The sequence below is a fragment of the Pseudorasbora parva genome, chromosome 10 (genome assembly GCF_024679245.1).
Source record: "Pseudorasbora parva isolate DD20220531a chromosome 10, ASM2467924v1, whole genome shotgun sequence".
In the NCBI taxonomy this organism is placed as follows: domain Eukaryota; kingdom Metazoa; phylum Chordata; class Actinopteri; order Cypriniformes; family Gobionidae; genus Pseudorasbora; species Pseudorasbora parva.
Window position 1 is genome coordinate 23,164,616 of NC_090181.1, and position 14,894 is coordinate 23,179,509.

General features: G+C 38.9%; 1 protein-coding gene across 3 annotated transcripts in view; it reads right to left on the reverse strand.

Moving 5' to 3' along the window:
- The window catches only part of ltbp1 (latent transforming growth factor beta binding protein 1), a 104,373-nt gene extending 89,705 nt beyond the window's left edge, over positions 1-14,668 (reverse strand). The window contains exons 1-2 of one of the 3 annotated variants that reach the window (XM_067455584.1): positions 14,048-14,668; positions 12,876-12,946 (exon numbers count right to left, since the gene is read on the reverse strand). In XM_067455584.1, coding sequence (XP_067311685.1) covers positions 12,876-12,946; positions 14,048-14,376 — 400 coding nt within the window. In that variant the 5' untranslated portion in view covers positions 14,377-14,668. The remainder of the gene's footprint in view (positions 1-12,875; positions 12,947-14,047) is intronic. The other 2 variants (XM_067455586.1, XM_067455585.1) reach the window with 2 other exon arrangements.
- Positions 14,669-14,894: the final 226 nt, after the last annotated feature.

A 14,894-nucleotide genomic window follows, 5' to 3' on the forward strand; every position in this document is an offset into this window, starting at 1 on the left:
GTCAAACGTTTCCTGTAGTTTTTCACCGGTTTGCACACACTGCAGGAGGGATTTTGGCCCACTGCTCCACACAGATCTTCTCTAGATCAGTCAGGTCGCTGAGAAACACGGTGTTTGAGCTCCCTCCAAATATTCTCTATTGGGTTTAGGTCTGGAGACTGGCTAGGCCACACCAGAACCTTGATATGCTTTTTAGAGAGCCACTCCTTGGTTATCCTGGTTGTGTGCTTCAGGTCATTGTCATGTTGGAAGACCCAGCCTCGAACCATCTTCAATGCTCTAACTGAGGGAAGGAGGTTGTTTCCCAAAATTTCACAATACATGGCCCCGGTCATCCTCTCCTAAGTAAAGTGCAGTCGCCCTGTCCCATGTGCAGAAAAACACCCCCAAAGCATGATGCTACCACCCCCATGTTTCACAATAGGGATGGTGTTCTTGGGAAGGTACTCATCATTCTTCTTCCTTCAAACACGTTTAGTGGAATTATGACCAAAAAGTTATATTTTGGTCACATCTGATCACATGACTTTCTCCTATGACTCCTCTGGATCATCCAACTGGTCATTGACACACTTAAGACGGGCCTGGACATATGCTGGTTTAAGCAGGGGAACCTTCCATGCCATGCATGATTTCAAACCATGACGTCTTAGTGTATTATCAACAATAACGGAAACGGTAGTGCCAGCTCTTTTCAGGTAATTTACCAGATCCTCCCGTGTAGTTCTGGGCTGATTTCTCACCTTTCTTAGGATCATTGAGACGCCACGAGGTGAGATCTTACCTGGAGCCTCAGTCCGAGGGAGATTGACAGTCATGTTTAGCTTCTTCCATTTTCTAATGATTGCTCCAACAGTGGACCTTTTTTCACCAAGCTGCTTGGCAATTTCCCCGTAGCCCTTTCCAGCCTTGTGGAGGTGTACAATTTTGTCTCTAGTGTCTTTGGACAGCTCTTTGGTCTTGCCCATGTTAATAGTTGGATTGCAGCTTGTTCTCGACACATCGCCTGAGCAGAACTTTTTTCTTGCAGGTGTCCGAGAACTATTGTGTGATTGGTCATACATGTAAAGTGGGCGTGGTTAATGCAGAGAAACGCAGATGACCCCCCCCCCCCAAAAAAAAGAACGCAAGAGATAAAGATAGGCCTCTGAAAGGCAGACAGATAACGAGAGCATGAGAGCAAAATTAAAGGGCGATGTTGCTGACTCAGATAACCGGACTATGGGGAGCAGTGCTGGTAATTCCAACATGTCCAGCTTCTTATTAGTTTTATCCCTCAAGTCAATATTGAAATCGGTGTTAAATGTGTTGAATTGTACCCTCAATGTGCTCAGCGGTGTAGGAGCTCACACACAGCTGAATGCGCCTAGACAGAGTGGTCGATAAGCCCATTTCAGTCTGCTAGTATTTCACAGCACACACAGAGCCAATTAAAGGCGACTGCGGTCGGGCCATTTCTCCGCTGAGCTTTATACATGTAACACATCTAAGAGCTCATTCAAGAGGATCTGTTGCTGAGCTCTCCAACAGCTCTAACCTCTTCAAATGTGTTGAATCTGAAAGGCACAACTTGGATTTGCTTTAACAAGAAAGTAACGTGGGTTAGCATGCTAAGCTACTGCCTGAGGACTGGAAGCCTGCAGTGTGAGCAGACAGGAGAGGCATTTCCCAAGTTTTCATGGAGGTTGATACAGCAAACTCCTCTCTAACATGCAATGCTTTAATTTAACTGGAAAACAAGCATTTTTTTTAACCTTGAAGTGATATTTCACCAAAAAAGTTAATTCTGTCATCATTTACCCCCCCCAAACCACTCTGAAACGGACAACAGTATTTATTTTGGGAATTTATTTATTAAACTAGTTCACCCGAAAATGAAAATTATCATTAATGACTCCCTCCACACCCGTAAGACCTCTGTACATCTTCGGAACACAGTTTAAGATATTTTATATTTAGTCTGAGATATTTCTTTCCCTCCATTGAAAATATATATTTACGTTATACTGGCCCTCAGTAGTAGTTTTTGTTATTTTTGGACCAAAATTTATTTTTGATGCTTCAAAAAATTCTAACTAACCAACTGATGTCACATATGAATTACTTTGCTGATGTTTTTAATATACATTTCTGGAAAGGGAAAGTATACCGTACATACATTTTCAATAGAGGGACAGAAAGATCTCGGACTAAATATAAAATATCTTAAACTGTGTTCTGGAGATGAACATTCCGGAGGTCTTACATCATTAATGACATAATTTTCATTTTTGGGTGAACAAACCCTTTAACTATGCATTTAATTATACTACTGCATTGTTGCATGGTTGATTCTGATTGGTTGACCAACATTCTAATGTGTATGATGGACTTTCAGGTTTTTTGACCACAGTATAGTTCTATATCACTTTGTGTTCACACTTCCGATTAGCAACCAATTCTCACTATTAACTACGACTTTTGTCTCAATAAACTAATGTCTACTGGTTATTAATAGTAAGTTCTTAAGGGACGTAGAATAAGGTCATGCAGAATAAGGCATTAATAAGTGCTTTGAAAGAACTAATAAACAGCCAATGTCCAGTAATATGCAGGGTAATAAGCAACAAGTTAATAGTGAGAATTTGACCCTAAACTAAAGTATTATTCACTTTGTCATGGACTTTTCAAACTTGCAATGGTGGCTTAGCAGGTTAAAGAGATTTCATGTTTGGCATAAAGAAATAAACAAAAATGATTCTGAAAAAACATTTGAGTATAAGTGTTTATACCCCAACATAAGTGGAATAAATGACTCGGGAGTTATTGAAAATTAATGTATGTACACTGATTATTCTTTAAATGATAAACATAGCATAAAACCACTAAACATAACCTCTAAAACAAAGCTAATCGCTAAACCTTACCCAGCTCTGATAATTTGAAGACTACAACTGCTGGTGACATATTTGAGGACTAATTTAATCTGGTCCATTTTCTTAAAAACTATAATACAATAAGCCCAATTTACATCGAAATTACTGTTTGTGTTGGTTACATTGCATTAAGGGTGGTTAATAAATAAGACACGGGGTGTCTTTACTGAATTACCACATGCAAGAGGGGTGTAACTAGAGAATTCGGAGAACCAAACAAATTGATCTCTTTTCTAGTTCAAATGGACTACATTTTTTTAGTTCAGGCCCATCACAGCAGGTTCCTTAACCTAGTCACCTGTTCCTGCAGATCGAGGACACCTTTTCAGCACGCACATCCAGGAAAAACGTATCTGTCTCTATGTCGTGCTGTGGAACCCAGGTGAAATATTTTCATGTTGTGTTTTATCTGGCATGGGACGTCAACGTTTTGGGCCGTGTTCAGTTGAGGGACGAAATAGACTGAGCAGTCTTTCAGCGGTGAGCTGTGCACACATGCCTGAGCTCAGGAAAAACACTCAAACACTTCAGATGAGCAATATGAGAAATCCAGGCTCAGAGGAAAGACATGAGCATTCATTGCATTTTACATGTTGTAAAACTTGTAAAACAAACTATAAATTAGATGTTAAATTATGTAGTGGCATTCAATCGAAGCTGTCATCGATTCAAAAATCTTGCGCTGGTCCTAAATTTACACTACAGTTTTCACCATCCGCAAGCACTTCATCGCTAGACAGCCTTCCATTGTGCAGACAAATTAAATCACCCATCAACTCCCCCAAACCCACGTCTGTCTGAGAAAAACAAAAATGCTCTGAATGTTTCCTGATGATCTCAATCCAATAAAAGAACTCAAGGAAAGTCTGAGAAGCTTCTGAATGCATATCACATGGAAAATGCCAGCACGAAAGCTCCTCAGGGAAGAGAGAACAACAAGGTGGCAGTCATTCTGTAGGCTGAACCCAAGCTCACTTCATGACCTCCGTTCAGCTTTTAAACAACTTTTAAGCATGTCTGCTGTTTTTTTTAGTCAAACTCAATTCTGTTTCTAAGAAGTCTGTTAAATATGTTAAGCCATATCTTACCACTGCATCCTAACCAACAAGATTCTAGTAACAAGACATTTATTTGCCTAGATTAGATTTTGCTGGGATTAACACAAAGCTTTTATTGTGTATAGCTTTATGTCATTTATGAGAAGTATAACTCTCTAAAAAAGTCAAATTATCCACAATTAATTTGTGTTCTAAATAAAGCCCAGTGAGATAAAAAAAGGGGGCTTTAAAAAAATGGATCTGTGATTTACTGATCTTACTTCAGTACTGATCTCCAGTGTATGGCTGCGCCAGCTGGTCTTATTTAAATTGGGACATAAAGTTCACTAAGGGCTTAGTCACTTCTAACTACTTTGCCTGTACCTTGGTTTAAGGATGGAATCACAGGGTACCTCATGATCTGATATGATACATGGCTTATGATACTGCTAATATATTCTGAGATACCAGTAATCAATATCTATCTATCTATCTATCTATCTATCTATCTATCTATCTATCTATCTATCTATCTATCTATCTATCTATCTATCTATCTATCTATCTATCTATCTATCTATCTATCTATCTATCTATCTATCTATCTATCTGTCTGTCTATCGGTCTGTCTGTCTGTCTGTCTGTCTGTCTGTCTGTCTGTCTGTCTATCTATCAGTCTGTCTATCTGTCTATCTATCTATCTATCTATCTATCTATCTATCTATCTATCTATCTATCTATCTATCTATCTATCTATCTATCTATCTATCTATCTATCTATCTATCTATCTATCTATCTATCTATCTATCTGTCTGTCTGTCTACCTGTCTATCCATCCATCCATCCATCCATCCATCCATCCATCCATCCATCCATCCATCCATCCATCCATCCAAACAATCCAATAATGATACATCACGATATCTGTTAAAAACAAAATGCCAGTGTAAAGGTTAAGTGCAGGTTTTCCAGACTTTGGACTTAAAGGGGGGGGGGGGGGGGGTGAAACACTCAGTTTCAGTCAATCTCATGTCAATCTTGAGTACCTATAGAGTAGTATTGCATCCTTCATATCTCTGAAAAGTCTTAGTTTTATTATATTTATAAAAGAAATATAGGCTGTCCCGAGTCTTTCCGGAAAAAACAGCGGCTGGAGGCATATCGTGTGGGCGGAGCTAAAGACTGACGAGCGCACACAAAGAGGTGACGTCCTCAAGCGTGGAGAAGAAAACGCTACCCTAAATCAGATTCAACAGATATGATCCAGAATAATATATAATACAGAAATGATCCAGAATCAGATCAGAACTAGTTTGTAAGCTCTCCATCAAGTAATGTGCATTTGAACAAAAACAGAATAAGCATAATAGGACATTTACTATTATTGATCCAAGAAATTGCGTTAAAAAATAAACGTAAATTAAATACATAATTTCATTCCATTCTCTTCAATCATAACATTAGCCAAATTAATTTAATAGATAAAAATAGATAAATAAAAAATAAGCTGAATCTAAAAGGGTAATATATTTTTATATAAATACAAATATAGCAAATTTGCTACTATTTATTTACATTTTATTTTTTTTGTTGAAACCCTGGCATGCACAAATGACAGGGTGAGGCGCACTGGAAAGTTCACCATTAAGATTGGTTTCATGCTGGAGAGCTGCTAAGAACTCTAAAAATATAAACGAGTGTGAATGTCAACATCATTTATCTGTCAGTTAAAACATGAGCTCATTGATGCAATCCAATTGTTCTGCTAGTTTAGTCCAACTATTATTCCTGGTTGAAGTCTTACGTAAATATTTAGTTTATATGTAGGGATGTGTTTCAACTAAATGTAATGGTGCAATGCTCAAATATTTAGCAGTGCATGTAAGTCTGTCCCATCGCCACTTATTTATAGGACCTGATGGGCCAAAAAAGAACCAGGATTAACACTCTTCCTGTTCCGTTAGAGATAAGGAACTGGAGTGCAATATCCTGGTGGTAAAATAAGATGGCAAAATCCCAGTGGCCCTCTGCACTGTACAATAATAGGACTCGATGTCAGCGACAAAACCTGGATGACTGACAGCTCTGGGTTAAACACTTCACTTACGAAGTTCCATGCAGCTCAAGAAGAACCAGTCGGGCTTTTATTCAGCTGCTTTTATTCAAACAATTCTCTTTGTTAGCACTTTCTGAGTGAGGTGAGTGTTAAAAGCTGAAAAATCAAACCCCATTAAACATTTAGCAGGAAAATTTACGATCAGGTCTATCTTTTTAGACAGGAGAGATGGAGAGCGGAGACATAGTAATTCTAAAACACGAATGGAAAGGAAGATATATAGAGACAAGGGGAGGTGCTGACTACAACCTGGACTTTTTCATTTTTCCCCTATATAGAAAATTATATGAGCAATGAAACTGATGAAAAATGGTAGACCCATGATTTATTCTCGCTGCTATGTCCCATGAATTCCAACATCTAATGCTGCTGTCAGATAAACGAAAAAGGTCATATTTTATTATTAATTTACTCGAAAGCATACATAATAGTGACCCTATCATAAGTCATGTTTATGAGAACAACCTTTCACAAAAGGTTGTCAAAACATAAAAACAAATGGTTTAGTGACACTATAGTGATATAACAAAATAAAAACAATATAAACCCATTTCCTGATTTCCTGAGTCAGCAGAAAAACGGTCATAGAGACGTTCTCTGAGGTGTTAAAGAGGCTTCCCTTTTCCACACTCAATTTTCCTGCAAGGACTTCCATTAAAAACGTTCTGTTACATTTCAGCTCAAATTTAAGTGCTCTCAGGCCACTCACTGTGCAGCTGACATCAAACTATAGACGCCTCCATTGAAAATAAAAGGAATGGCTGAAGCAGGAATGTGCTCTGGGTTCGCTCCAGATGGCCTGCAAAGTGATTCCTTTGCCCGTGTAAACAGGACCTCTTTCTGTAAACAGGGGGTTTCTCTTCTTCTCCCTCTTTCTCTCTCTCTATACACACACACACACACACACAATAATTAATAATAGTATAATTATATTACTAATATATTATATCCATTGCAAATGCACATTTACGATAACTTCCCTTCAAACTGACTTTACTGCCCATTAGTGTGTTGGGGATTTTTTCGAGATTGCTTTACCAGCAGGTGGCAACAAGTGACTATCTTTATGAATGAGTCACTGAATAATTCACTCAACCAATTATTTAATTATTTCAAAAACAATAGGTGCGTTTACATGGAGCACTGTAATCGGTTTAAAAGTCCAATCCGAATGAAAAATGCTCCATATAAACACCTCAATCGGAATAAAAATGCCCAAACCGAATGAAATTGTAATCGGTTTGAGAGGGGTGGGATAAACCTTTTCATGAACCGATCAAACAAAAAATGTAACCATGTAAACGACCTGGACCGATTACTTTTCAGTGTGCGTCCTTATATGACGTGATAAACACAGCGCGCGCCTTCACCACTGACCGCGCGCCGCGTTCACACACAGGCTATAATGTTGAGAGGAAGTACATTTTTCTGAGGGGTAAACTTTTTATTTTGTAAGAAGTTATGGAGATAATGTTGGCATAATGACAGAGACATAGCCCGGCTACATCCTCTCATCTTGACAGCGTATGTCCCGGGCACTTTTTACTTCAACTGCGCCTGACAGAAGAATTTATTTTATTCTGAGATGATTACACTTTACAACAAATAAATAGCTTGTATAAGTCCTGGTGGCTGTTGAGAGTTGCTATGGCATCCGTGAACACATTTCAGCTGCTGAAATGGGCGTCGACATTTCTGAAGCAGCAGACAAACTGCTCTGTGTTGATTGCGATTGAAAGTCAGCACATGTAAACCCCAGTTTAGTTTAGATAATGTCTCACGCGGTCTCATGTAAACAGTCCACTAAATCTTTCAATCGGAAATATTTTAATCGGAATGACAAAAAAGTGTGCACGTAAACGTAGCTAATGATTCGTATTTCGTACCAAGACAATAAGTAACTGCCAATATTGGTACAATATTGTTTTTCCAAATTTAGACCAAATCACTGTGGTTCTGTAATGCTTTTAAAACATCAGTCTGCTTGTTTAAGTAGTCCAACAAAAAGTCACAGCCCCAAACTCACGTAATTGATTAAAACAGGGTTGCTGCGTCAGGCTCAAACAAGCAGTATCTTAATAGTGCCCTTTATTTTAATTTAATTTAACCAGTTAAGTCAATTGAGAACAAGTTCTCATTTACAATGCCGACCTGGCCAAGAGGCAGCATAAAAAGCGTGTACAATACAGTAAAGACATAATCAAATTACAAATAACACAACAATAAACATTAACATATAAAACAAACAAATCTCTACAAAAGAGGTACAGTGATCTTATACTATTGACCAAACTGTATTCTTAAAGGAGGAAAGTGAGATAAATAAACTAGGCTTTAAAGTCTGCTGCAGATGACTCCAGTCGTATATGCAGCAGAAAACTCAACAACGACCAGAAGAGGTACAGACTTCAGGTATACATAGATTAATGAAATTACTGGAGCGTATTTTACGACTAGTATTATGAATATTAAGATGTGACTGTAAATATAATGGTGTTTTCCCAATAACAGTTTTATAAATAAACAGAAACCAATTAATTTGTCTATGAGAATGAAGAGTATAGCAGTTTAATAAAAAAATACAAATGGCAATGCGAGTGTTAAATGAAGCTCCAGTCACAAAGCAGATTGCAGCGTGGTAAATAAAATCTAGTTTATGAAGGAGAGTTTTTGAAGCAGACCTGTAAACTACATCACCATAATCCCAAATTGGAAGCCCGGTCATTTTAACCAAACGTTGTTTTTAAGTATGAGTGAAAGAAGATTTATTACTATTATGAAGATTATTCTTAAAACTTACGAAACTAATCAAGCAATATGTTTATATGAGTTTCAAATGAAAACTTGCTTTCAAATCAGAGAGCAGGATATTTGTAGCATTCAACATTATCGATCTTCAAGCCATCCAATGAGTACATTTTAGGCAGATATTTAACATGTGGTTTTCTACTGAAACCATACATTTTGTTTTATTTGTGTTTAAAACCATGTGAAGACTAGCAAAAGCACATTGAATGTGGGTAAAACTGCAATAAGGACAGTGCAGTGGTCAATGATGTATAAATGATGGTGTCATCAGCGTATAAATGTACGTGGTAATCCCCTGCAGCCAAAAAATATTATTTACATAAATATTAACAAGTATAGGGCCCAGTATGCTTCCTTGGGGTGCCTCTTTAAATAAGGCCAGAGGATCTTACCAAAACCCCTCCAACCTTACTGATTGAGAACAACCAGAACAGTAACTCTTGAACCAAGCCAGACAGCTCTAAGAGAGTCCAATAACTCTCAGCCTATCCATCAGTATGTCATTGTCCACGGAGTCAAAGTCCTTTGCCAGATCAGCAAATGCAGCTACACAATATTACTTGTTGTCAATGGCACATATGATGTTGTTGAAAACCTTAAGTGTAGCGGTGATACAACAATGACCGGATCTAAAGCCAGACTGAAACTAATTAAGAACACTAAGTCTCCAAATTATTTTTTCTCTCCAAATTTTAGAGACAGGGCAAAATACAAATGGGTTTGTAACCCTTGGGAAAACACCAGTATGGAGAGACAGATTAAAAATGCAAGTGATGGGCGCTGCCATTATATAAGCTTTCTTTAAAAAAAATGGATCTAATTCATCCTATCCAGCAGATTTATGAACCAGCAGGTTAAGTAATTCCCCAAGTACCTCAATCGACTATCTGTATACAAACTATCTGCAAAAACCCATATTCTCTATGGCTTAGCAGTTTGCAGACAAGCCCATGAGAAACAAAAACCATATCCATCAAATATAGAACCAAGACTGACTATAATGTATGAGAAAGATCACTTGGATAAAATTGTCTGCATAATCACGGTACACTAGTAAAAATGTACACCTGTTGTTCGACGCAAAGCTCCAAGACAAAACACTTTGTCAAAATGCTGCAGACATCCAGGACACAATCTTGGAGGTGCCATAGACCGTATACACAAAAACGGCAATTTATCACTCCTGAAAAACAAGGGGAAGGAAGGAGGAATGTCACTGGAGACAGGGGATGTAGACACAATATTGATCGTCTAGGATATGTGTAGAAGGTGGGTAAGAGGAATGTTTGTTGGATGTAAGACTCAGACAGCGGGCGGAGGTGCGACTCCTGCTTTTCCCCGGTGGCCTCCATGTACTTTCACACATACAGTGGCCCGGTTCTTATATAACCTGCTGGCAGAAACACACGGGCCAAGGATAAACTGATCCAGCCCTTCTACTGGGTTATTATACTCTCTATAGCCTTAACAAACGTCCTCATCTTTTGCCCCACGCCTCTTTGTACTTCTATCGATGATTATATTTCAAGTTTTATGCATGTGTGCTTTCTGTCTATTGCATTAAGTGAAACACTTCTGTCATCTGCAGAATTTTTAAACGCTGATGAATTATTCAAAATGCTTTCTGTCATGGCTTGCATTTCCCTACTTTTCAATTCCCATGTTGATGCTCTGTTTTTGTGTGCAATAACTTGCAGAATAATGTTTCGATTTTCTTGTAACAGGAGCATGTTGTGATATACTGAGTGTTTGCTGATATACGCTATCACATATCATCTGTCGCTACCCACTCAAAATGTACACCTATGATAACAGTAAAGCTCAAAATGTACACCTATGATAACAGTAAAACTCAAAATGTACACCTATGATAACAGTAAACACCCTCTTTTCACCCAACCACCCCCCCTTTCCCACCACTTAAGATCTGACAAAGACCGTTTGGACTCCACTCACAGCTGTCTGTCTGGTTGTTTATGAAGGACACTATAAAGTGTCTCAGCATATGCCACTTGTAACCACAGCAACTGCTCATGGCATTAAAGAGAGAGTTCAGGCAAAAATGAAAATTCTGTCCCTTATTTACCCTCATGTTGTTCCAAACCTGTATGAGGTCTTTTTGTTTTTTGTTTTTTTTGTCCATTCAATGAAAGTCAGTGGGGTCCAAAACAACACCTGACCCTACTGACTTTCATTGCCAAAACATTGGGTATTCCACAAAAGAATTATATGAATAATTACAACTCCCTTATGTTGACCCAAACCTGTAGGACTTTAATTATTCTGTGATTATGGAATTTCAACCATTCCTTAAAGACATTTATAACATAAAGACCTCTAAGCCATTAGTTTAATATGTGAATTTAATTATTCTTTCTTATATTTAGTATACATTTTTTGTAGCGTTTCTGGACATTGCAGTAAGACTATAATAATAATAATAATAATAATAATAATAATAATAATAATAATAATAATAATAATACAAATAATAAATTTTATTTGTAATGCTCTTTATATTAAACAAAATCTCAAAGTGCTACAGAATTAAGACAATCAACAACAATCAATAAATAAGTAAATGAATAAAATAAAATAAATATAACTGAAAAATTAAGAAGTAACAAATCAATCAAAAGCTCTGCTAAAACGGTGGGTTTTAAGACCATGCTAAAAAACATCTACAGTCTGTGGGGTCCGCAGGTGGTCAGGGAGAGCATTCCACAGACTGGGGACTGCTGAGCAGAAGGACCGATCTCCCATAAAACATAGATTGGTTGTGGGAGTTTTAAGAAGATTCGTTGAAACAGAGCGGAGGTTACGTGTGGATGTTTGTGTGGTGAGGAGTTCCTTGAGATAGGTGGGTGCCTCACCATGGGTACATTGGTGGGTAAGGAGAGAGATCTTGTACTCGATCTTGAACGACACAGGAAGCCAGTGGAGTGATTTTAGAATGGGGGTGATGTGGTCGTATTTGCGCACCCTCATGAGGATCCTAGCAGCGCTGTTCTGAAAACACTGCAGCCTCTGGAGATTTTTGCTAGGGATGCCGATAAGGAGCGCATTGCAGTAGTCCAGCCTGGAGGAGACAAAGGCGTGGAGAAGCTGTCCAAACATTTGATGTGAGCTTCAAAAGTAAGCTGCGATTCCATTCTGAACCCCAGATTGGTGACTGAAGTGGAAAGTGGAATGACCTGATCAGAGAAAGCAATGCTGGTGATAACATATTTCCGGACCTGAAGTGGAGTGCCGACTAGGATAGCTTCAGTCTTGGAGCTGTTTACCTGCAGAAAGTTTTGCTTCATCCACGCTTTTATCTCATCCAGGCAAGACTATGATGCAAGACAGTCGAATGTCTTGCACAAAAGCACATATCATGGGTTTGGAGCCAAAGGGACATAACCCTCAGAATTTTAAAGTGACGTGACATGCATACTCGGAATTTGTGATCGGCATTTCACCCATCCAAGTGCGCACGTACACACACAGCGGTGAGTATTAAACACACAAACACCCGGAGCAGTGGGCAGCCATTTTTGCTGTGCTGTTCATTCACTTCCCCCACTTACATTTCCTGCCGGTATATTGAGACTCGAACCCGCAACCTTCGGGTTACCAAGTCCGACTCTCTACTGAGAGGTCACCTACTGCCTGACCCAACATGCTATGTAATCAGTAAACTATGATCTTAGGATTGTTAACTCCAAGATGATCCCTAAATACAACGTAAACTACAACTTTGTGTTAAAAGCTTAAACCTTTTCTAATCAGACAAACTCAACCCCTCTACGAGATTAGTTAACTAATTTTGTTGAAAACTAATTTCATGCGACACCCATAGTCTGTAGCAAAGCTAAAGCAAATACACAATTCTGAACTTGACGGATTCCCTTGTCCAAGCAAGTTTTTAAAGTGAAGTTCAAGTATGGTGTAGTGCAGAAGAAAGACCTGAGAGAACCCAAGCACATGCATGATACAAAAGAATCGTCATAACTCACGTTTAGTGCAGCGTTGAGATCCCGGGGTCTTGCTCCAACCAACACAGCACTGCCCCCCACAGACGTTCACTCTGCAATGACATCAACAGTCACACTCACACACAAACCCACTGAACATACTAACCTTACTGTAACCCCCAACCCACCCATCACCACCACCACCACCCGCCCACCCAGAGCGGTTTCTGATGTAAGTCTGCTCTCACCGAAGTGACGCGAGGGCCCAGGGCCAAAGCTGGTTGAGGCTCCAATATAATCAGTCCTCTTATTCCCACTGTGCTATTTCATACTGTACTTAACAGCAAATAAGAGGAACTGATTCAAAGTGCAGAAAATATGAAGAAATGCAAGGCTGGGATGCAATCAATACTCTTTGTGATTGTAGGGAATGTGGAAAAATCTTTGTGAATGGCCAGCTGAACATTTTTTAAGGGGCATCAGGTTCATTGGTAGGGGAGCCGGGAGCCTACATTTAAACTGGCTTGTGGGGCTTCCTAAAACAACAGATGTTACTATGCTTTTTACAACATTATGATCACTGCAGACTTTTTAATTTATCAGTGCTTAATGGCATCTGGCTGTTAACAAATAACTGGTGATCAAAAGCACGATTCAAGCTTATAATGGAACTAAAACACTCATTCTTATTTCTATTAATTTAATGAGGAACCATTTTATGGTTCAGTTTATCATTAGCCTACAATGGACGCATTACTTTAGAATTTTATATATCTTTTTTTCTTCTTCTTATGGCTGAACTTGTACTGAACAAACTGTATATATATATATATATATATATATATATATATATATATATATATATATATATATATATATATATATATACACACACATTCTTATTCTTGTTTTATTTATTACCAATATTCAACTTAATTTTCAACTTAATTGTTATCAGCACCATTTGGTGGGGGGAGAGCACTCAATATTGCTATTCCCAGGTAAAGTAACTTTTAATGTCAGTTGATTGGATAATGAACTTTGTGGCCAAAAATAACAGACAATAGCCATATCTCAATATGAATTACGAACAGGTTAATTATTATGGTTATACAACATAATTATCATTCAAATAAAAAAGTAGGGTAGGCTATACGGTTCGACATTCAATGTAAAGTGTTGTGTACTTGGAATATATTTGGCTCTGATCTTACCCTGACACTTTCATATGATGGCTGGTTGTGTGTCGGCCAGGCTGCGCATCCTGGCGGATCGGAATGCTCGGGTTCGGTTGGTGACCCATTCTGCGGGTTCGGACCTGGCCGCCGAAGCTGGTTTTGAGCTCCACATTGTAGGAGTGTGGCTGTCCCGACGCTCCCGAGTGCGATGAAATGGAGCTCACGTGAAGCCCGTCCGTACCGCTCGGTCCCGGCTGCAGAACGTACAGTTTCCTGAAGCCGCTCTGATCCGCCGAAATAAAAGTCGGATAAATAAATAACGTTAGAAAAACAATTATGTCCCACATGAGCACAGCCATATCCATAAGAAGTGAAAGTGTTGGGGGAGTTTGAAAGAAACACTATGTACTATACACACACTATAGCAAGAGAAAGGTACAAAAATAAAACTATAGAAGTTCAGCTACACTCTGTCGTGTGAAGCAGTTGTAAACCCTCGCGCGCTGTCATCTATTCGCCACACGCATAACTAAAAGAGAGTGAAAATGCTTAAAGTGAAAGAAAGTTTCAAAGCACGAAACGGAAACCGGGGAAATCGGGAGTCAAGGAGGCGAGAGAGCTCGCGTGCGCGCGACTTGAGCTCGAGCAGAAGTTTGAAAACTCTTAGAAAAGTTTGAGCGCGCGTGTGTGCAAGGGCAGGAGTTTGTGCTCGAGCTCCATATAGCCAATCTCCTGCAGACATGACGTCAGGGATGGAGCTCTTATTGGAACACACATGTGGGGCTGAACCCTTAAACCAAAGGGGGGAAAAAAAACTTAAGAACTCTGTGCAGACTTATGAATTTGAAGATGGGGGTCGCATACATCATAAGTCAAGTCTGTC